This window comes from Stenella coeruleoalba (assembly GCF_951394435.1).
Source record: "Stenella coeruleoalba genome assembly, chromosome: 14".
NCBI lineage: Eukaryota > Metazoa > Chordata > Mammalia > Artiodactyla > Delphinidae > Stenella > Stenella coeruleoalba.
Window position 1 is genome coordinate 50,080,324 of NC_137160.1, and position 25,814 is coordinate 50,106,137.

At 47.7% G+C, this 25,814-nt stretch overlaps 2 protein-coding genes across 7 annotated transcripts in view; one reads left to right on the forward strand and one right to left on the reverse strand.

Annotated features, from left to right (window-relative positions):
- Positions 1-3,696, forward strand: part of NPC1 (NPC intracellular cholesterol transporter 1) — a 46,766-nt gene extending 43,070 nt beyond the window's left edge. For 2 of the 3 annotated variants that reach the window (XM_079942103.1, XM_079942105.1), the window contains 4 exons: positions 662-893; positions 1,867-1,980; positions 2,790-2,952; positions 3,559-3,696. In XM_079942103.1, coding sequence (XP_079798229.1) covers positions 662-893; positions 1,867-1,980; positions 2,790-2,952; positions 3,559-3,641 — 592 coding nt within the window. In that variant the 3' untranslated portion in view covers positions 3,642-3,696. Of the gene's footprint in view, positions 1-661; positions 894-1,644; positions 1,732-1,866; positions 1,981-2,789; positions 2,953-3,558 lie in introns of those variants that run through there. The other variant, XM_079942104.1, reaches the window with a different exon arrangement.
- A 418-nt stretch (positions 3,697-4,114) lies between these two features.
- RMC1 (regulator of MON1-CCZ1) lies at positions 4,115-25,470 on the reverse strand. Of its 4 annotated transcripts, XM_079942106.1 has the most exons (20): positions 25,170-25,440; positions 24,397-24,473; positions 21,632-21,716; positions 20,705-20,761; positions 19,496-19,582; positions 15,676-15,816; positions 15,268-15,371; positions 13,603-13,692; positions 13,407-13,512; positions 12,593-12,704; positions 9,459-9,503; positions 9,153-9,206; positions 8,393-8,521; positions 7,803-7,909; positions 6,244-6,363; positions 5,854-5,931; positions 5,450-5,554; positions 5,295-5,363; positions 4,978-5,203; positions 4,115-4,247 (listed from the first exon to the last, which is right to left on the reverse strand). In XM_079942106.1, the coding sequence occupies exons 1-20, from the start codon at positions 25,269-25,271 to the stop codon at positions 4,168-4,170; spliced, it is 1,974 nt and encodes a 657-aa protein (XP_079798232.1). In that variant the 5' UTR covers positions 25,272-25,440; the 3' UTR covers positions 4,115-4,167. The 4 variants fall into 4 exon arrangements, with proteins under 4 accessions (XP_079798232.1, XP_079798233.1, XP_079798234.1 ...); XM_079942107.1 differs by lacking the exon at positions 13,603-13,692 and having other exon boundaries at positions 25,170-25,443; XM_079942108.1 differs by lacking the exons at positions 24,397-24,473; positions 25,170-25,440 and adding an exon at positions 22,663-22,762 and having other exon boundaries at positions 21,632-21,826.
- Between the last annotated feature and the right edge of the window lie 344 nt (positions 25,471-25,814).

Here is a 25,814-nt window from a genome sequence, read left to right on the forward strand (position 1 = left end):
CACCTGGGGAGCAGCTTCACAGAGCGGGCCCGGCAACTGATCGCTGGGGACAGTGACTTTATGGAGGTTTCTCTTTTTTCATTTATTGTTTTCCTTTTTTTTCCTCATAAAGAAAATATTTTATGAAATACTGAATTTAGAAAATATAGAAAAGTAGGAGAAACAAGTGATTTTCCCCCCAACCCCTGTAATCTCACTGAAGGGAGTCTGGACCTGTTCCTGGCAGGAGGACAGCCTGTTTTCCTGTGGAAGGAGTTCTTGGAGTGGGTGTCCTGACTCCTTAGAGGAGCTGGTTAACTTTGCTGAAAAAGCATTTTCTTCTCAGGCCCTGCATAGACCCCGTTTGGCTGGGGTTAGCCCTCAGGATAGACCAGGGCTTGTTTTCCCAAAATACCACGGAATATTCTTTGTCAATAAATGCCTATAAAGTTGGGCACATGAACAAAAACCTTATATAAAATACGTATCTCGGAGGCCCTTCTTTGGTTGTCAGTGGCCAGAGGTCCAGCTTAACTGCTGGAGGTTGAGTCTTGCACAAACAGGGAGGTTTTGTGTGAGGATGTCTCTCAAGGTAGTTTCTGTTTTGCAGTTGTGGCAGGATGAGGAGTAAAGATTCCGGAAGCAAAAACAAGCTGTAACAGAACCTTCTCCCCCTCTCCAGCGTGTTCTACGTCTTCTACGAACAGTACCTGACCATGATTGACGACACTCTCTTTAACCTCGGTGTGTCCCTGGGTGCCATCTTCGTGGTGACCGTGGTTCTCCTGGGCTGTGAGCTGTGGTCGGCAGTGATCATGTGCGTCACCATTGCTATGATCTTGGTCAACATGTTCGGCGTCATGTGGCTCTGGGGCATCAGTTTGAATGCGGTTTCTTTGGTCAACTTGGTTATGGTGAGTCCTGGTCCACTCAGTTTGTCCCTCACTCCTTATGTCACTGCTGTACATTGTTTCTTGGGGTGAGAGATCAAGGCCAGCTCCTGCTCTTGGCGCACATGGTCAGGTGGGGTCAGTGGCAGGTGGAGTTGGACGTGGGTGGTACGTATAGCAATGGAAATGTGAGGTCATGGTTTGGCTTAGGCATTCTGCCTTTAAATTATTATTCTGGGGCTTCCTTGGTGGCGCAGTGGTTGAGAGTACACCTGCCGATGCAGGGGACACGGGTTTGTGCCCCGGTCCGGGAAGATCCCACATGCGGCGGAGCGGCTGGGCCCGTGAGCCATGGCTGCTGAGCCTGCGCGTCCGGAGCCTGTGCTCCGCAACGGGAGAGGCCACAACAGTGAGAGGCCCGCGTACCGCAAAAAAAAAAATTTATTATTCTGAAGGGTGCTTTGCCAAAGTATGTAGCCTGATGACAGCACGATGTTCAGTTTTCAGTTAGAAAAACTGCCCCTTCTCAGTGGAATTTTCTGACCAAGGCCTTGTGCCTTCCATGTGGTTGCCAGGTGCTTTTTAATAGTCTTGAATATGTGCACATTTGAGAAAGTATTAACAGAAAACAGACACAGTGCATCTGCTCTTCAGATACGAACTGAACGTGGCTTCAGGGGGAGTGGTAGTGAGGCCCAGCTAAAGAAATGACAGTGTGCTGGCTGGCTGGGGGTTGGGGGGAACTTGAGAGGTTTCAGCTGTTTCTCCGTAATAGAGGCAGATCTGCTGGAGGAAACTGTGCCTGGAGGGTTCCACACGCTTCCTGGGACAGTTTAAGTTGGTGTGATGGGAGCTTTGTCTTGTAAGTTAGAGGCGGTGCTCCGGGCTCCTTTACCTCCCAGGTGCCCTGATAACCACAGATCCCAGGAAAAGGGGTGGTTGCTTTTACTGTTTTTAACTGGAGAAGGGCAGTTGTAAAGGAAGCACTTTATTTCAGAGCTGTGGCATCTCCGTGGAGTTCTGCAGCCATATCACGAGAGCGTTCACGGTGAGCACGAAGGGAAGCCGCGTGGAACGGGCAGAAGAGGCGCTCTCCCGCATGGGCAGCTCTGTAAGTACAGCCCGAGCAGATGACTCGGGCAGATACCTCACCGCGAAGTACCCAGCTTGGTGACTGAGTGTTTCTCAGGAGAAGGAACTTTAAGATTCAGTAGGGAAAGCAGAATTTGTATCTTTTACTTAGCAGCAGCTCCTAAGGATTATAGGTTTTCAGGCAATTCATGAAATAGCTGTATCTTGCATAGAGCTCCACCCTGAAATTCTTTGGAACTGTTACTGCTGGAGACTCCTTTGCAGACGACAGTATGGCTGAAGCAGTAAAACAGAGAAGTTTGATTTGAGAGCCGTTTAAAACCCAAGCCAGCCATGTGTGCTGAAAAGCAGGGGAGCTGCCATGCTTGGAGCCCAGTGTGCAGTTTGTGGTTCACATTTGGAGAATCTTCTCAGGCTAAACCAGGATACAGGACTGAACTATGAGCCAGTTACTTTACCACCAGACAACACTGTTACAGAGTAACAACAAAAAGTGTGTAATAAGTAGCATTGCCTAAAAAAATAGTACATACCTTAATTGAAAAATAATGCTGTTGGAAAAATGGCGCTGACAGACTTCAGGGCTGCCATGGGGTCTGTGCAGAGTACACAGCTTTTACCCTTATTACACCTTTTTTCCCCTCAGATTCATAAGTAGCAAATAAAACAATTTAGGCAGAGCCTAATGCTACTTAACAGTAAATCTGAAAGCTGGGGTTCGGTCCCCCATTACTTTGGACCTTGGCTTTTAAGAAATCCCTCTGTGAGGAAGTGTTCAGTTACGGTAGGTGATAAAAGTTGCTTCTAACCGCATCTCTCTTCTCTTAGGTATTCAGCGGAATCACACTAACGAAATTTGGAGGCATTACGGTTTTGGCCTTCGCCAAATCTCAAATTTTCAAGAGATTTTACTTCAGGATGTATTTCGCTATGGTCTTACTGGGAGCCACTCATGGATTAATATTCCTCCCTGTCTTGCTCAGTTACATAGGTAAGAGTTTTTATTTTTAACCTAGTGGGATGGAGGAAGCATGATACTAAAGGAAAAGGATACCCTGAAACATTCTTTTGAAGTATTTGAATGTACTTGTACTGATGGTCATTTGATAAATAACACTGAGTAAAAAAAACTTCTAAGAGAAGAACTCCAATCCTGGGGCTTCCTGTTCGTCCATACTACTTCATTAGAAAACTGGAGGCCTCGCGTCGTCAGATTGGAAGTGAGTTTGTGCATCAGCAGCCCAGGGCTCCTCCCTGCTGAGGTGAAGGACACGCGTCCAGCCACAGCCCAGCGGTGCCCTGGAACAGCTCTCATTTCCATTCGCTGTTCTAGCGGAACACTGCCTCTGCTGGTCACCTCTAATTTGGAGTTCTCCTTAGGATCTTTTTGCCTCTGTGGTCACTTCAGCTTCTGTAAATGACCTGTGGCTGAAAGAACAGTACTAATTTGCTTGATATATAGCTTTGTGATTAAGAAAATGAGGGTTTTTTTTTTCCCCCTTAATCTCTGGGGGATAGGAAGTTGTGTTAGAGTAGAAACTATCTCCTTTTCTCCTAAAGAAATGATCCCAAAGTTCATTCTTTTTATCCCTCACAGGACCACCGATAAATAAAGCCAAAAGTTTGGCCGCTCAAGAGCGACACAGAGGTACAGAGCGAGAGCGGCTCCTCAATTTCTAGCCCGCTCACGGGCTTCGGAGACTCTGCAGGTCAGGTAGTCGGTTTACCACTGGACAGCAGCTGCGTTGTCAAGGCTCGGTTGAACCCTGAGTGCGAGCAGATGTCAGGCTATTAACAGGAGCAGATGTCAGGCTATTAACAGCAGCAGCTTCGGCCATAGCGCTTGTAAACTCAGGAATGCAGACTCTGCCTTGAAGCAGTATTACTGAGCCTGGAGGTAGCCCCAAGACGCTGGAGCGCCTTCCGGTTCTCCAGGAACAAAGCCTTGTTCTCGGGCAGGCAGAAGGGACCGCTAGGAAGGCTGCTCTCTGCTCATGACACTTTCTAAAGGCCAATCAATGCAATGTTTCTCCTTTTGTAGGAGTAAGCCATCACACAAGTTCTATACCATATTTTTAGTAACATTTGAGGATGTCGTAGATATACTTTATTACAACATCTTGTAGTTTAAAGAGCTTTATTAACGCAATAAATTAACTTTGTACACATTTTATATATATATAAAAAGAAAAACTAGCAAGTGACCTCAGAATGTCGTAGGCCTCATTAGAGCTTGGTCTCCAAAAACCTGTTTGAAAAAAGCAACGTGTTCTTCACAGTGTTCTCCTGTGAAGGAAAATACAGATTTAATCTGTTAGACAAGGCACGAAAGGAGGAAAACGAGAATGAACACTTTGCAGCTCCTAGATGTGGATACTGGGTTTTGACTTATTTTTCTTTCATAAAATACTTTGTTTTCCTAAGCTCTTGAGTTGTCCTTTCTGTTTACCCAGCTTGTGCCATTACAGAACCTTTACAGCCCCAAGCAAACTGCCCTCTGCCCTGAGAGATGGGGGAGAAGCAGGGTGATCAGTGAATGCTGGGAGCCCTGAAAGAGTTACAGGTTCCTCCCCATCCTAAGGAAGAGGGTGCTTTAGATTTCATAACTTTGGAGATAAGAGTGATTAACCAATGCTTTCTGCCTAAAACTAAAACATCAACAAGCCCCAGGCCATTACAACCCTCCGCAGCCATTTCCTGTCTTGTTCCTAATTCTTCAGAAAGGGCCATTCCAGGCCCAGATGTCAGACGGAGCTGGGCCCAGGCCACCCTACCTTCCACCCCGACACCCCACTGCAGTTCCAGAGCAGAACTCCAGTTCCGTCAGCACCTTGAATCCACTCTCACTACAACAGGCTAAGGATTATGCGGGCTGGTACAAAATTTTGTTTTTTAAAAACTAACCCGAGAGTTCTCCAAACCAAAAGGCTTCTCGCCCCCCCAGCTGCCAGTGCTCTCCTGCTACTGTCCGAGTCTCTGGTCGCCCCAGGTCTTTTCCCTGCAGCTATATTCTCACCTGGTGTGAAACTAGGGTTCCCTCGCAAACGCTGGTTTCGCTGTTCAAAAAACCGGAATATAGTGTAGAAAAGCATGTGGTCTTCAGTCTGCTTTGCAGCATCTAAAAATTTTCGTGCAGAGATGTTGTCATGGCCACCAATGCCCCGAATAAACCTTAAAGCAGCTAACACTTGGTGTTTGGAAAGGAGAACTTCTACTATTTCATCATTTGCTGTGGAAAGTCGCTAGAAGTAAGGGAGAAAGAGAAATCCGGGTCAGTGCAAGTAATAGGAACATGCTTCTATGGGGTTTAAAACTCTGCTGTATCAGAGTTACCTTCAACATATCCAGAGACAGCTGATGAGCAGGAGGGTAAAAACTTTCCAAGGAGAGCAGCAGACAAGCCTGGAAGACCCATTTTCAGATTAGATTTGCCGTATGTTGAAAGGTCAAATTTTAAGTCACAAAAGTAAAAATTGGGTGGTACTTACCAAAGGCTTCGAGTCGCTGAGGACATGGTACTGCAGGAACTGGTGCAGCGTGTAGAATAGGTTGTGCTGGACGAGCGTCTTGATGACAAGCTCGTGCAAATAATGCTGAGACAGAGACAGAAGGAGAGATGGTGTCCACGTCGCCCAACTACGACAGACTAGAGGCTCAGTATGCCGAGGACCACGGCTGCTCTAAGTGACGGGTGAGAGAACCCAACCTGGCCTGAAACTGCTCATTCCACCTGAGAACGTGGGGTCACGTGAGGAGGGTCACTGAGTCTGAGGCAGGTGTGCAGACTCTTGTGGCGTACAGAGAGTCATCTCAGTTAGGCACTGACAGTGCTTTTACTAGAACAATCCCCTGCCCCTCTAACGTGGGACCACAGATGCTGGCTTGAAGGTACCTGTACTGTGATCTGAAACTGGTTCAGAGAGCGGATATATTCCATGAGCACGGCTATCATGAATTTCTGAGGCATCTCCTACAGAGGGGAAAAGTGTTTAGAACCAGAGTGGCAGAGGAGGCTCCGCGTAACAGCTCCTTGTTTATCCGCCCCCCTGCTTCCAGGGTTCTACTTGGCTGCTTTTGCACAAACCCCTCCAGAACCCCCCGAGTCGGGGCTCATCTTTAGGCCTGTGTATTAGAAGCCAAACCATAAGCACTCAGTCCTCACCCAAGATACCCCAGTTACTCTAACCACATTCTGAGTTCTACTCGTTTTCCTTAGTCCCCTTCAAATGAGATCTTTGTTTTGGGAACCTTCAGTCCAGAAGGGGCGGCGAGCCTCCCCTACCTTCTTCTCCGCAAACGCCGACAGCACGTGGGTGTACATGTCAGACTGGTCAACCACAGCCTGGGTGCGCGCCGGCCTCCTGAGGAATGGGCCGCTCCGGCTCTGCCCCGCTTCCAGTGCCTGCACAATACATCACAGACGGGACCTCAGTCGTCTTCCGGGACATGGCGTGTTCGCAGTTAATCCAGAAAGACTGAACCCCTAGATGCTGGGAGCCTAAGACGTGAGCAGAGGATGACACTTACTTCATTACTTGGACAAAACTCTTTCCTGTGCTGGCCGGGGAGGAGTTTAGGAGGTCAGGAAATACACCAGTGTTCACGGATGGAACTAAGAAGCCTAAGTCATAGTTTTACCGAGACTTTTATTTTTTTAATTTTTGGCTGCACCGCGCCACATGCAGGGATCCTAGTTCCCATACCAGGGATCGAACCTGTGCCCCCTGCAGTGGAAGCACAGAGTCTGAACCACTGGACTGCCAGGGAGACTTTTTTTTTTAACCTCTTAAAATAACTCCCTAATTTTGTTAAATCACAGACCACCTAGCATTTGGGTTATCCCTGAGTAGCTGAAGGGGATGGGCGTTCTGGGGTTTTTGTTATTGTTTAAAACCACTTCCATTTTTAGCCTTTGGACTAATCAGATTCTTGAAGTGGAATCATTCATTCCACTTCTCCTGAACTTATTTCTAGCTTCAGAAGATACAATAACAGTACAGCAGACCCCGAGAAGCCATGCTAATTTTTTCCAGCCCTTCACAACACGCACTTGAGCCCACTAGAGGAAAAGCACAGTGCTGACGCTGAGTCACCACAGTCCTGAGGGGATGCTGACTGGGTGCCAGGACACGTCTTATTTTTTATAGCTAGTACATCCTCAAAGGAAAGGAAGAACAAGCAGCAAAATGATTTTATTTCTGATTTACTGAGTCTAGGCTCTGGATTGGCAGAAAGACATATAAAATAACCAAACTGAGACTGCTTTTTTTATCCATAAAATAAAGGCAGACCAAGGAGCTATCTACGTGTAAGATCAAACATAGATTAAAAACAACAAAAGCGGGCTTCCCTGGTGGTGCAGTGGTTAAGAATCTGCCTGCCAAAGAAGGGGACACAGGTTCGATCCCTGGCCCGGGAAGATCCCACATGCCGCGGAGCAGCTAAGCCCATGCTCTGGGCCGCAGCTACTGAGCCTGCGCTCTAGAGCCCGTGCTCCGCAACGAGAAGCCACCGCAATGAGAAGCCCGCGCACCGCAATGAAGAGTAGCCCCTGCTTGCTGCAACTAGAGAAAGCCCGCGTGCAGCAACAAAGACCCAACACAGCCAAAAGAGAAAATAATAATTTTTAAAAAACAACAAAAGAAGGTGAAGACATTAAGTGATGTTCAGCCTCTAGCTCATGCGACACAGGGACTCTGATTTACGTTCCCCCTACGGCCGGCCACCTTGCCCTTTGGCACACAGCAAACCTCAGTGGTGTCATTCTGTCAGAATCTTGTGTCATAATTACACAGACAATATACCCGGGGTGGAGCAGGGAGGAGGCCCTCGTCAACTTACCAGTGTGTAACTCTGCTCGGCGTCCAGGTACTTCTTATACTCCTGGTTGAGTTTATCAAAAACAGTGGCTATCACAGGCAGCGTTGCTCTGTCTGACTCTGTCAACACTGGAAGGAGTCAGGGTTCACACAGGTTGGCCAACCTTGTGTGAACTTTAGAACTTAAACACACTGTGAGAGAAATGACTCATTTCCGGGGGCCACCAGGGCATTCGGAGAAACGGTGTAGAGACTGGGGCACAAGGGCTCTCGCCAGCCCTTGTCGGTTACTAACGTAGCTACGGAGGGCGTCAGAAGATTCTCAAAGTAGGTATAAATGTCGTGAGTGACTTGGATTCTGAAACAGGTTTGTTTTCAAGCTGGGGAGGGCAGCCTCTACCCTCACGTGTGCCCATGTTTAGTTTAGTCTTTGCCCAGGAAATGTCTTGTAGAGACAAGTCATTTTTATACTGAGCAGCCTTTCCAGGGGGTTAAATAATCCACTTGTCACTAAGCCAACCGGCTGCAGACAAGATAAAAATGTGGCCCGTCTCCCAGTGGGCGGCGCAGGCAGTGTCAGGAATCAGACCGCAGGGTGAGGACCCCACTTACTCTGCGAGCACACCGACAGGACGACGGTCTTGCATTCCCTTCTCTGGAGGAGGAAGTCCATGAGCCTGCCTTTATCTGGCAAGAGGTTTACTATGGGCTGAAGTTTCACCTGGAGGTTCCAGAGGTAACCTGGATTGAGAGGCAGCAAATTTAATAGTGGGACGCAAACCAAAACAAAAGCCCCAAAGCTGGTTCCCCTCAACATTCATGGGGGGACGTGCTGCAAAGCACAGCCAGTGGCTGCTTCTCACGCCAAAGCACAGGCTGCGATGTTCAGGACACGTCTGACGACAGTGGGACTGGCAGCCAAAGCACCCCTGCGTGTCGGCAGACTCCTCAGAGTGACCCTCCACGCGCCCCCGTGGAGTGTCTACTGCATACAGACAGGCGACCCCTCCCCGCACCTGACCAACCCCCTTGACCCTGAAGGGAGAACGGGTGTCTGCAGGGCACGAACTTTGGTCCTGGGCTCCGGTTTCTCCTGCTCTGGCTCATTGGTCACAAGGCAATTCCTGAGGCTCCCGAAGGAGCTCCGTAACTCAGCCATCCACCAGCCCTGAACCTCCTGACGCCCACACTGCCGGGCAGGCGGGCAGAGCCCTTCTCAACCGGGGCTCCAGGAGAGGAGAACCAAAGGCTTCACTGGAAATGATCTGAGTCACCCCTTTCTCAAGCCTCCCAGGGCTGGCACCCCTCAGGACGGACGGGAGACTGCCAGCAAGCCCAGCTTCCTAACAGCGTGACCCCCACCACGACCCACCTTGGCTCGCACTGATGATGATGTCGGGTTGAAAGACAATCCAGGATGAAGAATCTACATGTTATAGGAAATTCTAGACCAGGAAGAGATGAAGACAAAAGGCAAACCCAGCTCCCGTTAGCATCCTCCCACCCTGTTTGCTGAGGCCGCCCTAGGTGCCCGGCCCTTGATGGGAAGGAAACCCCACAGGCGCTTCCCACGACATTATTCACGCCTGACCAGGGGCTCGGACCACCCTCAGACCCCAGTGTAAGGAGAGGTGACAGCTCCCCTGTTGTTCCCAGCCAAGGCCTTTGGAAAGGATACAGAGTTTACACGGGATGGGGGACTGGCTGGTCACGGGAGCAGGACCTACAAAGAGAGGAGACACGTGTGTGTGAGGGCTGGTGACGCGGCCAGAAAGTGCTGCCAATCCTGGGACGTAAAGGTAACGCTTAATGCTTCCTTCAGTAAATGTTCATTCAACTGTAGTTAAATAACGAAGAAGTGAACTGTCGTGTCCACTGATAACACCTGTAAGGAGGAAGCGGGAAGTCGAGAACCATCCATGAAGATGTCTCGCCAAGGAGAAAGCAGGTCAAGGTTCAATTCACAGCGTTTTCTTTTTTACACACATGCACATTAAAGAACTGAGAAATTCACCTGAGTGATTCAGAATCAAATACTCAGATAATTCACTGAGACTATTTCAAACAAAGTGTTTTGTGGCTTAATTATCTAAATAATGAGCTCAATTCTCCACTGCACAGTGTAGGTCCAGGCAGAGATCTCACCTGGGAAGCAGACCCCCCCATAAAACCCTCACGTGACAGGGACTCACAACTACCAGTGACATTGCTCGAGTGTGTATGTCTGGGGGGGAAGCCCGCAGTAACCTTGATAAATACGGCCTGCAAACTGAACATGACTATTCCTAGTTCTGTTCCAGCTACCCAGGTACAATCGGAAAATAGGTTTCAGTCGGCAGGTTGGAAAAGGTGGTAATTTTGCACAGACCCCCCAGTAGAGGACAGGGCCAGACCAGACAAGCTGACGCAAAGAACACTTGCGCTTGGAACCTACGAGTGAGGGTCCTACACGTGGGCCTTGACTGGCTACCCATCACGTTGACTGAATGCTTTGGTTTTGAAAGCCCCCAGGTGATCCTAACGTGTAGCCTACTCGAGAGCCACTGGTTGGACAGACCAAAACCAGAAGGGGAAACGAGGGAGGCTGGCTCTTCCCCAAGTTGCTGGTCTCGTCTTTCAAAATAGTCCAACAAGCTCTTCCTGACCTGCGACAGTGCACCTGTGACAGCACACCTGCAACAGCTCAGATGGGCAAGATACAAAGATGCTACAAACCTGTGAGGGGCTTGGAGTCTAGCAGGAAAAACAAAAAGTCATTAACCACAAAAAACGCTTTGCCAACCCACTCTAGAAGCCCAGAGATTCACGGACTCTTGAATTCTTATTAATCTCTGGGCTCTTGTTTTAGCCACACCTGGCCTTTGCTTTATATCAACAGCCAATCAGAACCTGACTACCTTCTTACTGGTCCTAAACAACTGGAACAGAGCTGAAGGACTGAAACGTTTATAGTTGTTTCTGCCCCAATTCACCAGCAGTTACCTTCATGCTGAGTGAGCAGCAGATACAAGCCAACCATTTGACACAATCTACTCTTCTAAACATCACTGCCTGGGAAAAGGAAGAAGCTGGAAAGAACAGAGGGCCAAGAGACCTAATCAAATGTGCGAACTACAGCTGGCCCTCGAACAAGGCGGGTTAGAACCGCATGTATCCACTTATACAGGGATATTTTTTTTCTTTTTTTAAAAATTTATTTATTTTTGGCTGTGTTGGGTCTTCGTTGCAGTGCACAGGCTTCTCATTGCAGTGGTTTCTCTTGTTTTGGAGCACGGGCTCTAGGTGCACGGGCTTCAGCAGTTATGGCATGTGGGCTCCAGTAGTTGTGGTTCACGGGCTCTAGAGCACAGGCTCAGTAGTTGTGGCGCACGGGCTTAGTTGCTCCGCGGTATGTGGGATCTTCCCGGACCAGGGCTCGAACCCGTGTGCCCTGCATTGGCAGGTGGATTCTCAACCACTGCTCCACCTGGGAAGCCCAGGAATATTTTTCAACAGTAAAACCCACTGTGGTTGGTTGAATCCTTGTATGCAGAACCTCGGCTATGGAGGGCTGACATAAATTACATGTGGATGAACCCCACTGTTCAAGGTCCCACTGTAGCTTATTCTCACACCCTGCTCAGCTTCTGGCTCAGCTGGCAAGTGCTCCTGCTAAACCATCAGCCAGGGCCTGATCTGATTCTTCCCTGTGACAGGTACCAGGATATCCTGCCAGCAGGCGAGGCTGACACACCAAAGCTATCTGACGGGGATTCCTTTTAACAAAACGCTCCTCCCAGAGTTCCAAATGTGTGCCATCTGACTATGGTTTACACACTGAAACTTCAACTAGCTTACTCTAGACTCCAGTCTCCTTGAAGAGAATATGATTTGAGTTCTACCTTAGAATCGATTACATTGGGAAAAAGCAAAAGGAACCAAATGGTTTCTTTCCCTTTTTCTGAAATCCTGACCCTCTCTCTTCTCTGACTTCCTACTGCCACCTCTTCAGGTTGGAGGAGTGGTTCAGAATAACCTCAGAACCGCAGCCTAAGTACTTACTGTGACCATCAGTCAAGGGAAAACGCAGTATTTATTATAATTATGACGCAGAATGTGAGAAAGATGAGGAAAAGCGATCCCAGGTTAAAATAACAGCCATGAGCAACCAAATTTAACCTCAGGGCCACAGAGCACAGACCAACAGAAACGTCAAGGTCTTATTCAACATTAAAAAAACCTCTGGGCTTCAATGGGTAATCACAACTCTCCATTTTAAAGCTCAGAGAAGAGAATCGTTCTATTTTCTTCAAAGGAAGAGTCTTCTCTCTTACAAAACACTTTTCACGAGACTTCCCTGGCAGTCCAGCGGTTAAGACTCTGCACCTCCACTGCAGGGGACGCAGGGTTGATCCCTGGTCAGGGAACTAAGATCCCACAGGACCAAAAAATAAAAAAACACTTTCACGGGCTTCCCTGGTGGCGCAGTGGTTGAGAGTCCGCCTGCCAATGCAGGGGACGCGGGTTCGTGCCCCGGTCCGGGAAGATCCCACATGCCGCGGAGCGGCTGCGCCTGTGAGCCATGACCGCTGAGCCTGCGCGTCCGGAGCCTGTGCTCCGCGACGGGAGAGGCCACAGCGGTGAGAGGCCCGCGTACCACAAAAAAAAAAAAAAAAACACTTTCACAAGAACACAATTTTAGCTTAAAGAATCAGCAGGAGTATCATTTAAAAAACAAAACAAAAAACAGAATCACCCCTTGCAAAAGCAAACAGATCTGGGAAGCCCTTTATCTGCTCCCCCATCCATGCACACACGGAGATTCCCTTTTACCTGCCACAGGGATCTGATAGGGCTGAATGGATCGAGCTGGAAGCACCGGGTGATGGAGGGTAACGGTGCCATCGAACTCCCCCCTCAGCTTGATATCAAATATCACTGATGTCTGAGGGGGAGAAAGACAAGACGGTGATATCAGACAAACCACGGTTCCACCCGTCCCTCTCGTGACCTCACACCTGCCGTTTGGGGTCAGCTGAAGGAGCCCTGTGTCTGCGTTCCACCCCTGCACGCTGGTTCTTATTTGAGGAGGGACCTGCTGGAACATCCCAGCTCTCTTGTACATGTCTATCAGCTCTCAGAAGTATTCCTGGAATCTATGACATGCTGCCTCTGAAGAGCTCCATCTTTATTAGTTATCGACACGGGTGTCACCAGCCTCCAGGAGGCAAGGAGGGAAGTGGCTTGTCTCCCACCAGTCACCCAGCTGATGGGGTAGAAGCAGCAGGATCATTCTAGTTCTTTCTCTGTGGCCACAGAGCCTCAAAACCATCATCATCTGCACTCACAGAGGAAGTACAGGGCTCATGTGCTCACACAACACACTGGCTCGGCAGGGAATCCCCAGCTTAGATGATTCGACCAAATAATTGTTCCAAAGTCCAATCTCCTCACATGTGTTACTTTGTGAAACAGTTTTTAATTATGTTATTCAACTGGTAGGGTTTTCCTAAACCATCTAGAAATCCAAACCCATTCCACCTGGAAGATCAAAACTTTGAGCATAAAAAGCACTTTCTAGTCTCTTTCAGAATATTTTGTCCATTTTCACAGCTCTTTCAAGCAGGACACCCCCCAACACTCGTACCTCCGTGTCCTGATGATGAACGACCACCAGGTTGTCCACCACGTTCAGGGCGAACTTCCCTGTCCGGTTTAACTTCAGTATGTGCATCTTTTTACAGGCGCCTTCTCTGTAGGACAACAGAAAGGTCAAAAAATAGATCGACAAGCTTTAGTTCATATTTTACAATCGGAGAAGGGGAAGAAAGCATTAAATATACCGTGGTAGGTGATATAGGACTACCTCCGCTCCAGTACTATTGGAGGTCCGAGAATGATGCCTCAGGAAGAGAACATATAGCTGTCCGTATCTAATCACAGAACAAAGAGACGTAAGTCATACTGGCTGTTTGACGTCCCTCCATTCTAACTGCAGAGTTATAAGGCCATAGTTAAGTAAATTAAGAGATATTTACTTAATGGGGTATTTCGCAGCCAACAGAAATATTTACAAAAACAGTGCAGTTAGCTTAAAAATAAAAAAGCCTATTATAAAGTTAAGTGAAAAGGGGGGATGCAAAACTAAATATAGCTTGGGCTTCCCTGGTGGTGCAGTGGTTAAGAATCTGCCTGCCAGTTCAGGGGACACGGGTTTGAGCCCTGGTCCAGGAAGATCCCACATGCTGTGGAGCAACTAAGCCTGTGTGCCACAACTACTGAGCCTGTGCTCTACAGCCCACGAGCCACAACTACTGAAGCCTGTGCACCTAGAGCCTGTGCTCCGCAACGAGAAGCCACCGCAGTGAGAAGCCTGCACACCGCAACTAGAGAAAGCCCACGCGCAGCAACAAAGACCCAACGCAGCCAAAAATAAAATTAAAAAAAACTAAACTAAATATAGCTTGATCACAATATTTCAAAAGAAAAACACAAACTTCTGCAGAATGACTTATGCAGAATGTCCAAAACTACTGGAACGAAATACATGTTGTCAAATAGCTGCCCTTGAGTAATATGCTAAGTCCATTTTCTTTTTAACTTTCTGTAATTTCCCAGTTTTATATAATGAGTACATTCCCTAATCACAGGAAAATATTATCACTCTTGACTTTTAAGCCTCATCTGATACATGTTGCCATGACCAGTTCCTGCATGTACACTTTTATTCCAGGAGTTCACACTTTGCTGGGGCTGCCTCAGGGACAAGGAGGAGACTGGGGGAAGGGTCTCCCCCTTTGCAAGGACTGTTCTCATTTTATCTTTTTCTAAACCAGGATGCCGCAGATTTCTTAAAAAAAAAAAAAGCATTCTAAATGCTAAAAAATTTTACTGTTTGGAAACCACTGTTTTAGGCCATAGAAGAATCAGAAGTAATTTAGGAGCAAACTGTTTATACTTGTTGAATATGGGTATATAGGAGATTCTTTGTATCAGTTTCTATTCTTGTGTGTTTGAAAGTTTCATAATAAAGTTTTAAAATTTGAGATATCTGCATTTCCAAATGAAAATATATCTTCCTACATAAGTAATTCAGGTGTACATTTGTTAGATCAAAAATGTAAACTATGTTTTTCTTTAGAACAAGTATGATATATTTTAGCTAAAAAATAATGTGTGATAAGTTTTGACTCACTGACTGAAAAGAAATTTCTAACACTAAGAAACCTAAGAAATAAATTGGTTCAATGTTCTCATTTTATCAGACTAGAATGGTGAAAAATTCCCTAAGATCACAAAGTTAATAAAATCAAAAAAGAATGTCAAGAAGATGACGGGCTTTCTACATTCCTAAGATCTGGGTACAAAGCAGGGAAGGCGGAGTCCTTATCCTGTGTTCCAAGGCTACTGGAGCACGGGCAGCCCTGGAGTTCTTACAACATGCTTCTTCTATCATGATATCCCTGAAAGCAATTATGAGAAGGAATTCTCTCAAAGAACAGACATACATCGTCGCCATGGCAATGTCTCTCTCTGAGAGGCTCAGTTTAGTTGACTTAGGTGCAGCTGGTAATTCAATCTCAAACTTGGGCAGCTTTGACATAGTGCCAGCCTGTTTGGGGAAGAAAAAAGTTTTAAGAAAAGCTTATTAAACCCCCTCTGATGTTTTAGCACTCCCCACATCAAATCATTGAGGATATACACGCACTATGTCTTTCCATCCTTTCCAGGGTCCCAGGGGCCTGTCCCAGGGACTCATTCTTGGCGGTGATGGGATGGTACGGGGTGCCCTCTAGTGGTCGGAAGTGGCAAGGCTCTTGTTGGAGGAACGTGCCCCTTTGAAGTTACTGATCAGTTAAGAGGTTAGAGGAACGAGGTAGGAGGGGAAATTTTTTTAAAGGGAAGCTGACTCTTACCCGGAAGTAGAAGGGCTGCAGCACATTTCCAAGCACCGTGGTGGACAGCAGAATCACAGCACTCTCGGGACAGTACATGTACCAGTTCACATTGATGTTCTGGCTCTTCAGGAGTTTCAGATTCCGTTTCTCTGGTAATACCTGATGCAAAGTTCAAGAAACAGAGCCTTCATTTAAAAACAGCAAATGGGGCTTCCCTGGTGGCGCAGTGGTTGAGAGTCCGCCTGCTGATGCAGGGGACACGGGTTTGTGCCCTGGTCCAGGAAGATCCCATGTGCCGCGGAGCGGCTGGGCCCGTAAGCCATGGCTGCTGAGCCTGTGCGTCCGGAGCCTGTGCTCCGCAACGGGAGAGGCCACAACAGTGAGAGGCCCGCGTACCGCAAAAAAAAATAAATAAAAACAGCAAATGGGGAATTCCCTGGTCGTTCAGAGGTTAGAATTCCACGCCTCCACTACAGGGGACACGGGTTCAATCCCTGGTTGGGGAACTAAGATCCTGCATGCCACGCGGCTTGGCCAAAAACAAACACAACAGCAAAGTGTCTGAAGACTGGGACTTCCCTGGTGGCACAGTGGTTGGGAGTCTCCCTGCCAATGCAGGGGACATTGCATTGTCCCTTCCCAGGTTCGAGCCCTGGTTGGGAAGATCCCACATGCCACGGAGCAGCTAAGCCCATGCACTGCAACTACCGAGCCTGTGCTCTACAGCCCACGAGCCACAACTACTGAACCCGCATGCCATAACTACTGAAGCCCGTGTGCCTAGAGCCGGTGCCCTGCAGCAGGAGAGGCCACTGCAATGAGAAACCAGCGCACAGCAATGCAGAGTGGCCCTCGCTCACCGCAAATAGAGAAAGCCCACGAGCAGCAATGAAGACCCAACGTAGCCATAAATTAAAAAAAAAAAAAAGCCTGAAGACTGACACAGTAAATGAAGAAAATAATAAAAAGCAGAAGAAAAAACCCAGTAGGTTAAACAGAAAAAAATAATCATTTTTATTTATCACAGCTACCATTTATCCAGCCCTGTGCTTAGCACTTCCAAATCTTAGCTCGTTTACTCTCTCCACAACGCTGAGAGCTGGGCATCATTAGGCCAATTTGAGAAGAGAAAATAAGGCTCGGAGAGGCGAGGGGACCTGCCTCCCCAGTGACGGCCTAGGCAGCCCACTTCACTGCAGGGCAGGGCTGAGCCTCCTCATTCCCAGGCACCGTCCACCGAAGGGCAGGGAAGAGCAGCATCCTCACTGTCACGGAAACGGTCAAAACAAACCCGTGCCCCTGGAGCCACGTGCACCGAACCAGGCACCACCCAGCCTGCAGTCTCAATTTGAGGCTGGGAGGGCCTCCCTTCTTCTAACAGACGTGTTCATGAGACTCAGCATGCAAACCTAGTATTTTATAATCAAGGCACATTTCAAATATACTCTCAATCTTCTGATACATTAAGGAATGCTGAATACAGCCCCAAGATGTTAATGCTCCCAGAACACTGCCCTGCAGAACAGACCTGGAAGTCAGGGTTGGGGGTGTGGGTTTCTCGATAATCCAGGTACAATAAAATAAAGATGTGATAGAGTCCTCTTTCTTTCTAACTTATTTCTTGAAGATCTGAAAACCATCTAGATGACCTGAATGGACATTTTTCTACTACTGAGAACAGAAAGCTATAGTTTTAAATGATTGCCCGAGGGAACCCTTCTGTAAAGCAAGCAGTCATTTCCTTGCTATCATAGGTACAAAATTCTATTTCTGTACGTATGGGATTCGTGTAGTTTTTCTTTTTTTCTGCTGGTCAGCTAAGGTTCTGATTACAGCCCTACAGCAAAGCACCACAACATTCACTTTGCACACTGTTACACAGGTATATCTCCTCCATTAGTACGTTCTAAATTACACTGCTTTCGTTAGGGCAACAAAGATAACACCTGAAAGAATACTAACACTCTCCACATTGGCTCCACTTAGCAAGATCTCAGAAGCTTTCCCAATAGGTCAGGCAGCTAGAACATACTAGAAGATAAAGAGGAAGGTGCAAAGTAAAATCAGTAGAGTGAAAAGGCAACCTACGGAACGGGAGAAAACATTTGCAAATCATCTATCTGATAAAGGGTTAATATCCAGAATATATGAAGAACTACAACTCAACAACAAAAAGAAATAACCCAAATAACAAAGCACTTGAATAGACATTGTCCAGAGCACATGCAAATGGCCAACAAGTCACGAAAAGTTGTTCAACATCACTAACCAGAGAAATGCAAACCAAAGCCACAATGAGATACCGTCTCACAACCAGCAGGATGACCGCTATCAATAAAACAGAAAACAACTAGTGTTGGTGGTGATGTGTAGAAACTGGAACCCTGTGCTCTGTTGGTGGGGATGTAAAATGGCATAACTGCCATTGGAAACAGTATGGAAACAGTACGGTAACCCCTCAAAAATTAACAACAGAATTACCATGGGATCCAACAATCCCATTTTAGGGGTATACACTCAAAAGAATTGAAAGCAGGGTCTCAAAGAGAGACTTACACACTCATGTTTCTGGCAGCGTTATTCACAATAGCCAAAAAAATGGAAGGAATCCAAGTGTCCATCAGTGGAAGAATGGATAAACAAAATGTGGTGTATGTATAACAATGGAATATTATTCAGCCTTAAAAAGGAAGAAAATTCTGACACATGCTATAACATGGAAAAACCTTGAGGGCATTATGCTAAGTGAGATAAGACAGCCAGAAAAAAACAAACATTGTATGATTCCACTTATATGAGGCAGAGGTTCTTAAAGCAGACAAATTCATAGAAACGGGAAAAACAGTGGTTACCATGGGCTGGGAAAGGGGAAATGGGGGAGTTGTTGTTTAATAGGTACAGAGTTTCAGTTTTACAAGATGAAAGTTCTAGAGATCTGTTTCACTACAATATGAATATATTTAACGCTAATGAATTGTACACTTAAAAAATGGTTACAACGGTAAATTTCACGTTATGTGCTTCTTATCACAAAAAAAATTCTTTTTAAGAGGAAGAGGCAGTTCAAGAGGAAACAAATGTACAATACACAAAAGGTGCTTACCTCCCTCGTAATGAAACATACAAATTAAAATGGCTTTCCACCTCTCAGACTGGCAAATGTCTACAGACTTACAACATCCAATTCTGCTAAAGCTTTGGAAAATGGAGATTCCTACATTGCTAGTGAGAATGCAACTTCTAGAAGAAATTCAGTGATATCTTTTCAGCTTTCTAGATGTTTGTACCTAGGCTGTAATTTCCCTTCCAACAATTGCCTCACCTAAGAATATAAAACAATGGTTACAAACCCGTTCACTGCTTGAAATCACTGTAGAATTGTTTGTAATCACTAAAAAGTGAAAACAAGCATGAAGTTCGACAGGAACTGGTTAAACTGCAGCAGGTCCACACGACAGAACAAATATGGAAAGACGTCTAACGACAGCTATGCCAAAAATAATAAATAAATAAAGCCACAAGTTTACATACACCATAACCATTTCTGTAAAATAAACAAATGTTGCTCCCTGTGTAGGAATGAAATGGAGGAACATGCATCGAATGGTTCCTAATGGTTACTTCCAGGGACTATGGGGGACTTTTACCTTCCATATATCTTGGTAACATTTGAATGTTTTACAAAAAACATGTATTACTTGTAATTAGAAAAAAAGAATAAAAACCCAAACGGAAGACTGAAGCTCTGGAATCTCAAACTATCTATCCAGTGCTGAATTCAAAAGGCGGCCAAACACGATCACAGACCTTTCTCTAGCGCATGTGAGTAATACAGTACCTGGTAAAACTCGATTCCTTGATCTGTGATGAAGACAATTTCAGTAGAACTGGTCCAGCAGAATCCTAGTATGTTGGCATTCTTGGTCTGAAAAGAATTGTAAAAGATTCTTTTTAATTAAAAGAAACAAAAGATGTATGTATAATTCTCTTCAAAAGCTTAAAATACCTTGTTGTTTGTATTGCTCTTTAATAAAAGTTACCAAGATTTGATTACTTATGAAAAAATCAAACTTTCTTTTAAATACACCGCTCCCAGATTTTCACCTGTAACGCCTCACTGAGGCACTTGAATCTGAAGTCCTTCTCGTCAACAGGACAGAGAGAAAGGCAACTGCCCAGCACTCACTGATACCAACCTCTACTTTAGGAATCAAAGGACAGCTGACACTCTGAGTCAAACACATCATAAAAGCTGGAGTTATAAAGGCCTAAAGGTTCTCTGTGGCTCTTGCCCCAAATGGGGTTGGAGGCCTTGAGCCCCGTCCCAAGTCACGTGGTGAACAGCAGCAGTGGGAGCCGAAGGGCAGCTGGGCCAGGGCCAGGGCTCTGCTGCACACAGAGCACCTGGAGCTCTGCCAGGGGCTCAGGCGTTTGCAGATGGGCCCCTCCTTGCTGAGGGACCCACCTGGATCCCCAATCAGCAAAACCGTCCCAAAAATGAAAAAGCTATAACCTATCCACCTGCAGCTTCTGCGGGTTTCCCAGGTGCCGCGATGCCCGCTGAGCTGAGCCCCCACTAGCCTAGCTCATCATAGCCGGCAAATCTAATTAAAATGGATTAGAATCTCCACCGAGGGAAAGAAGGGAGGGAGGAGGGAAGGGGAAGGACACGAAGAGCACAAGTCGAGAAAAGAAAACATCGTCAGGAAAAAGGGAAAAAGAACTCCTTTTCCAAAAACCTCCAAAGAGGCTGCTATCGCCGCCCAGCAGAGAAGGGCAGGGGCAACAGGAAGACGACAGCCACCAAGTGCTGACGTGGCTCGGTGTTCAGCATCCTGCATCCATTTAATTCTTCCAGCTCCATCTTACAGACGAAGAAACAAGCTTTAAAAACTTTAAGAAGTGTCCAAAGTCAGAGCCAACATGAGGCAGATCCCAGCATTCAAGCACAACCTGCTTCCAAGTTCGTGCTCTAAATGACCACGCTACCCTGCGCCTCCACCCCCGGAGCTAACGCTCACCAGCTGGAAGAGGATCAGGCCCATACCTTGCACTCCTGAGTGTACTCCAGCTGAGAACTATCCGGGGTAAAATTAGAAAAATCCTGGAAAACAAAAACACGCACGAGGAGAAATGTGGACTGGGCAGCATACTGCCGACCTACTTTGGTATACAATGAGACAAGAGAAAAAGACAAATAAATTTAAAAAGTGATCAGAAAAAAAACCTGACAAAACCCAAAGACAGGAAAAATAAAAAGGCTGATTTGGACAATCTGCCCCCTTAACAGCAGCAGGCCGACAACTGAGTTTTTTTAAACGAGTTAATCCAAATACTGTCAGGGTTTAGAAACTGATTGAGAATTCATTCCTCAAATGGTTGATTTCAGAGAAATGGGTTGCTGTATTTTACTAGGGGCTTTCCAAAAATTTTAGTAATTAATACTTGACAGAAGGAAACAGGATTCTGCCTCCTTCCCGACAGCTTTTCCTGTACTTCACGAATGGCGATGGTGAAGATTTATGAAGACTAAAATGCTGACAGGCTGCTCCAGCTTTGAATATCTGCTCCTATTAGGTTGAGCATTCAAAGATGAGAGAAGTGAATAAATGGAGTTACTCTGGTAAGCTTAACTCACAAAGTCTCCAAAGATATGCTTCGCATAACCTATGGTGCTGGCTGTCAATCAATACGAAAGATACCTGAGGTTCCAACTTTAAAAAAAAGTTACTTTAAAAAAAAATTAAGTAAAAAATTAAGTAAAAAACAAACTAAGGCCATAAGTATTTACCCATTTAAATGTCTTTCTCACCTTCAAGAATCCAAAGGCTCAAATACAATGCAGCATAACTATAGCTTCCATGACATTAAAATAATAAATGGTTCCTTTAACACTGGAATTTTGCAATTCATTCTCTTCCAAATGTACTTCTAATGTCCTTTTCTTCATACTGTATTTAAAGATATGTCTTACCACGGTCTTTGAGGTCCTCTGAACAGCCAATATCTTATTTTCTAAGGAAAATTTAATGCACTTCACTTCTCCTTTGTCCTCCATTCTTTAAAAGAAGAAAAAGCAGGTTATGAGTTACACTTCAAAACTGCATTCTAGCATCTAACATTTTGTGAGAAGAAAACAGGCAAGTTAAATATTCAGGAAGGGACTTCCCTGGTGGTGCAGTGGTTGAGAATCTGCCTGCCAATGCAGGGGACATGGGTTCGAGCCCTGGTCCAGGAAGATCCCACATGCCGTGGAGCAACCAAGCCCATGCGCCACAGCTACCGAGCCAGTGCTCTAGAGCCCACAAGCCACAACTACTGAAGCCCATGCGCCTAGAGCCCGTGCTCCACAACAAGAGAAGCCACCGCAATGAGAAGCTCACGCACCGCAACGAAGAGTAGCCCCCGCTCGCCGCAAATAGAGAAAGCCCACGTGCAGTAAGGAAGACCCAGTGCAGACACACACACACACATAAAAAATTCAGGAAGCAGCAAATCTTAGTTTAAAATTAAAACTATGTTTCTGAAGCTATCAGTAGGACTGCTTTTCAAAGAACAAAGTCCAACTGGCAACGGGTGGCGGGAGAAATCGACAGAACTGCAGGTAACAGCGACTGAGGGGTTGAGAACATTGCACTTTCACCTGAGCCTCCCTTTAGGCGTAACTAAGTCCAGACCCATGCAGTAACTTTCTCCACACACTGCCGCCTTCCCTCTCCATCGCCCTCACAGCAGCACTTTCTTTTTTCTTTGAGATGCTGGCAGCTGTGAAATATTTATTTACTTATTTTATTTATTTTTTTTTTGCGGTACGCGGGCCTCTCACTGCTGTGGTCTCTCCCGTTGCGGAGCACAGGCTCCAGACGCGCAGGCTCAGCGGCCATGGCTCACGGGCCCAGCCGCTCCACGGCATGTGGGATCTTCCTGGACCGGGGCACGAACCCGTGTCCCCTGCATCGGCAGGCGGACTCTCAACCACTGCGCCACCAGGGAAGCCCTACTTACTTATTTTTGATTGACGTACAGCAGTGCTTTTGAAAGGAGTCTACTCTTTGCCACCCAGTACCCAATGGGCTGCACCGCCAGGTGGGCTCCACCTCGGGTCTCACAACTGCCTCAATCGGACGTTACATGGGAAGTCAAGAAATGGACCACAGAGGAAACTCTCAGAGGAAAGGGGATGTTCACTGTCCTGACTGGTGATGGTTTCATGGATACACGTGTCGAAACTCATCAATTGCATATGTCAAATATATGCAATTAATGATAATTAGACCGCAATAAAGCTATTAGAAGTAAATAAGATGTTTTTTTAAAAGAGGGTTAAGTTCAGTATCTCCCCCCCCCAAGCCTTCCTGAGCCCCTTAATCTGGATCATCATGGCCTCACCCTCACTTTCCACACCCAAGAGACCACCAAGTCTTACCCCAGACCTTCTTAAGCAACCCTCGAGTGCCTATTGTTTGCTGGTCTACAGTGCCTTCAGGCTGGTCTTCCCTGCCTGCTCAGATTATAGCAATTGTCTCTTAATGGGATCCCTGACTGACAGGCTCCCAGTAATCAAGCTTCAATGCTGCAACAGTGCGCTCTTTCCAAACACTGATCTCATCATGCCACGCCCCACCTTTACCTTCAGGAACGAGATAAAGCCCGAAATCCACAGCAGAATATAGCCGACTGCTGCCAGAGGTCACACCACCACCCACCCCTTCCCTGCATGAAACCTCATTTTCAGTCACACAGACTCGGAGTCCCCCCAGCACGGTGCCTGCATGCCTTCTTGTTCCCTCCATCCGGAAGCCTCTTCTCTTCTCTACCTAGAATCTTGTCTTTCAAGCCTCGCTCCACTCTGAGGCCTTCCCCCGCCTGGGCAGTGGTCTTCCCCAGCCCATCCCAAGACAAATGTCCATCTCTTCTCCGTGGCCACATTCTGAACAGAGCACTACTACAGCACCTACCACAGTAAACTGTATGAGTCCACTCACCTGCCTCCCGCTCTAAATGTATGACTTTTCTAGAAGGGAGCCAAGCTAACTCAAAGCCTTTCCACACCTGATGCCCAGCACAGGGGCTGCAATCAGTGTTTTCCAAACAAACGATGATCAAAGAAAAAGAGGCTGCTTCATTTTCTGCTTCAAAAACTGTTTCCTATTTACACAAGCCAATTGTAAAATGTAAAATGAGGGCCTACACTGTACTTTCCCCTTCTGTAATCAAAAGAGTTAAGGTGACGAGATAGTTTATCATCCAAACTGAGATATCTCTGAAAGTAAAAGAGGCTGCTCTTCATTCCCCTTAAGTATAGTGCAAGCTGAGATTTTAATGCACTTTATTAGACGGGAAACACTGACCTAGGAATCTTCTCCACCTCCCAAACGCTCTGCAAAGACCCTGGGCCCAGAGAGGAAATGAAGGCCCTTCCCTCAAGAAACCGGAAATAGGCACATCAACGCACCCAACCGGCTAATTTCAAGTGTCAGGAAGTAGGTGCCCTGCGCTGGAGTATCTGGATCCCAAAACAACAGGGAAGGCCTCCACACGTTCACTCTGCAGGAGGTACTGAGATGTACCACCAAGGCTGCACAGCTCCCTTTTCCTACAGACTGGGATATGCCCCCCCACTTCAGCCCTCTTAGCGGAGACAAGGACAAAATTTAAAACAATCTTCTGAACGACAACAGAAAAACACCATTTTGTTTACATGCTGAAATATTCTGAAAACGTCAATACAATCATTACCTAAATGAGATGGGATTCCTGTCATCTGGGCCTTTAACTACCACTCCAGTAGCTCCACCGGATCGAACAGCAAAAACCTGAGAGGGAAAAGCAGCAACGTTTTAACGGCCTGAACTTTTAAAGGCTTTAGACACATATACCAACCTGCAACGATGATTTCTGCTACACCCTACCCTTGGTTCAACTAAACTAACGTGGCACATAGCAAACTGCAGAGGCTTGGTGTCCACACGAATCTTCAGAAAAAAGAGAGTAGAGACCAAAAAAGTCTCCCATTCCGAGAAGCCCGCCGAGCGAGGCTCCAAGTTTTAATCCGTTTCGGCAAAGGCGACGCCGCGGCACTTGCGCACACCCTGCTCCTCCTCCCCGCTGCCCCCCGCACCCCGCCCCTTTACAAAATTCCGAGAATAATGAAAATCTCAACGTCTAAATCTTTGAATGCAAGGGAAACTAATGACAAATACAGACAACAAAAGGGGCCGAGCAAACACCGGAGTGCTACCAGCTGATCACACCGGCCGAGGGGCGCAGGGTCGGCGCGGGGGCTGGGGTCCGCCCCGCTGTCACTTCGTTGTGGGGGAAAGCCCCGGCCGCGGCGGAGCCTGGTCCCACAGGAAGGGACTGGCGCGGATCCCGCGCCCGCACGGCAGGAGAGGCCCCAGGCCTGGTCCCCGGGCTCCCGGCCCTAGCGCGCGGGACACCTGGGGGCACCGGGGGCGGCGGGCAGGGCGCGCCGGGCCGCGCGGGGGAGTAGGGCGCGGGCCTGCCCGCACCTGCTTGTTGGCCTCATCGAAGAAGACGCAGTTGACCGGGTTCGCCTTCTCGAAGTGCACCGGCCGCTCGCACAGCTCCAGGTAGTAGTCCTCCTCGCCCATGGCGGGCGCCGCAGCGGCGGCGGTGGGCCCGGGGGCGGCCGCCAGCGTGGAGCTGAGCTAGCGGCACCCGGCGCTGGGAGTCCGGCAGTGCGGCGGCGGCGGCGGCGGCGGCGGCGGCGGCGGCGGCGATCTCGCGGGCTCTGAGGCTGCTTCCTGGTGCCACGCCCCCAGCACTCCGGCACGTGACTCGCGGCGCCGGCCCCCTGGCCACGGGAGGGGGGCTTCCCCCACCGGCCGAGACCAAGGTCCGCTCTCCGTTAGAGGTTCCTCCCCTTTCCGGGAGGGCGGGGTCCCAGTGCGGCCCACCGGGCGGAGGGCCGAGGGCGGAGGGCCGAGGGCGGAGGGCCGAGGGCGGAGGGCCGAGGGGTGACCCGGAAGCCTGTCGGGTGCCGAGGGAGGGCGTCGGCGCCCTGGATCCCAGACGCACCTTCGCTGACACGTTCCGGGCCTGCCTCCCACTCCGTTCCGGGAGGCTTGCTTAGGGCCACGTTCTCGCGTGGGGCAAGGCTGCCCCCGGGTCTAGGGAAAGCGCATCCTTTCTCT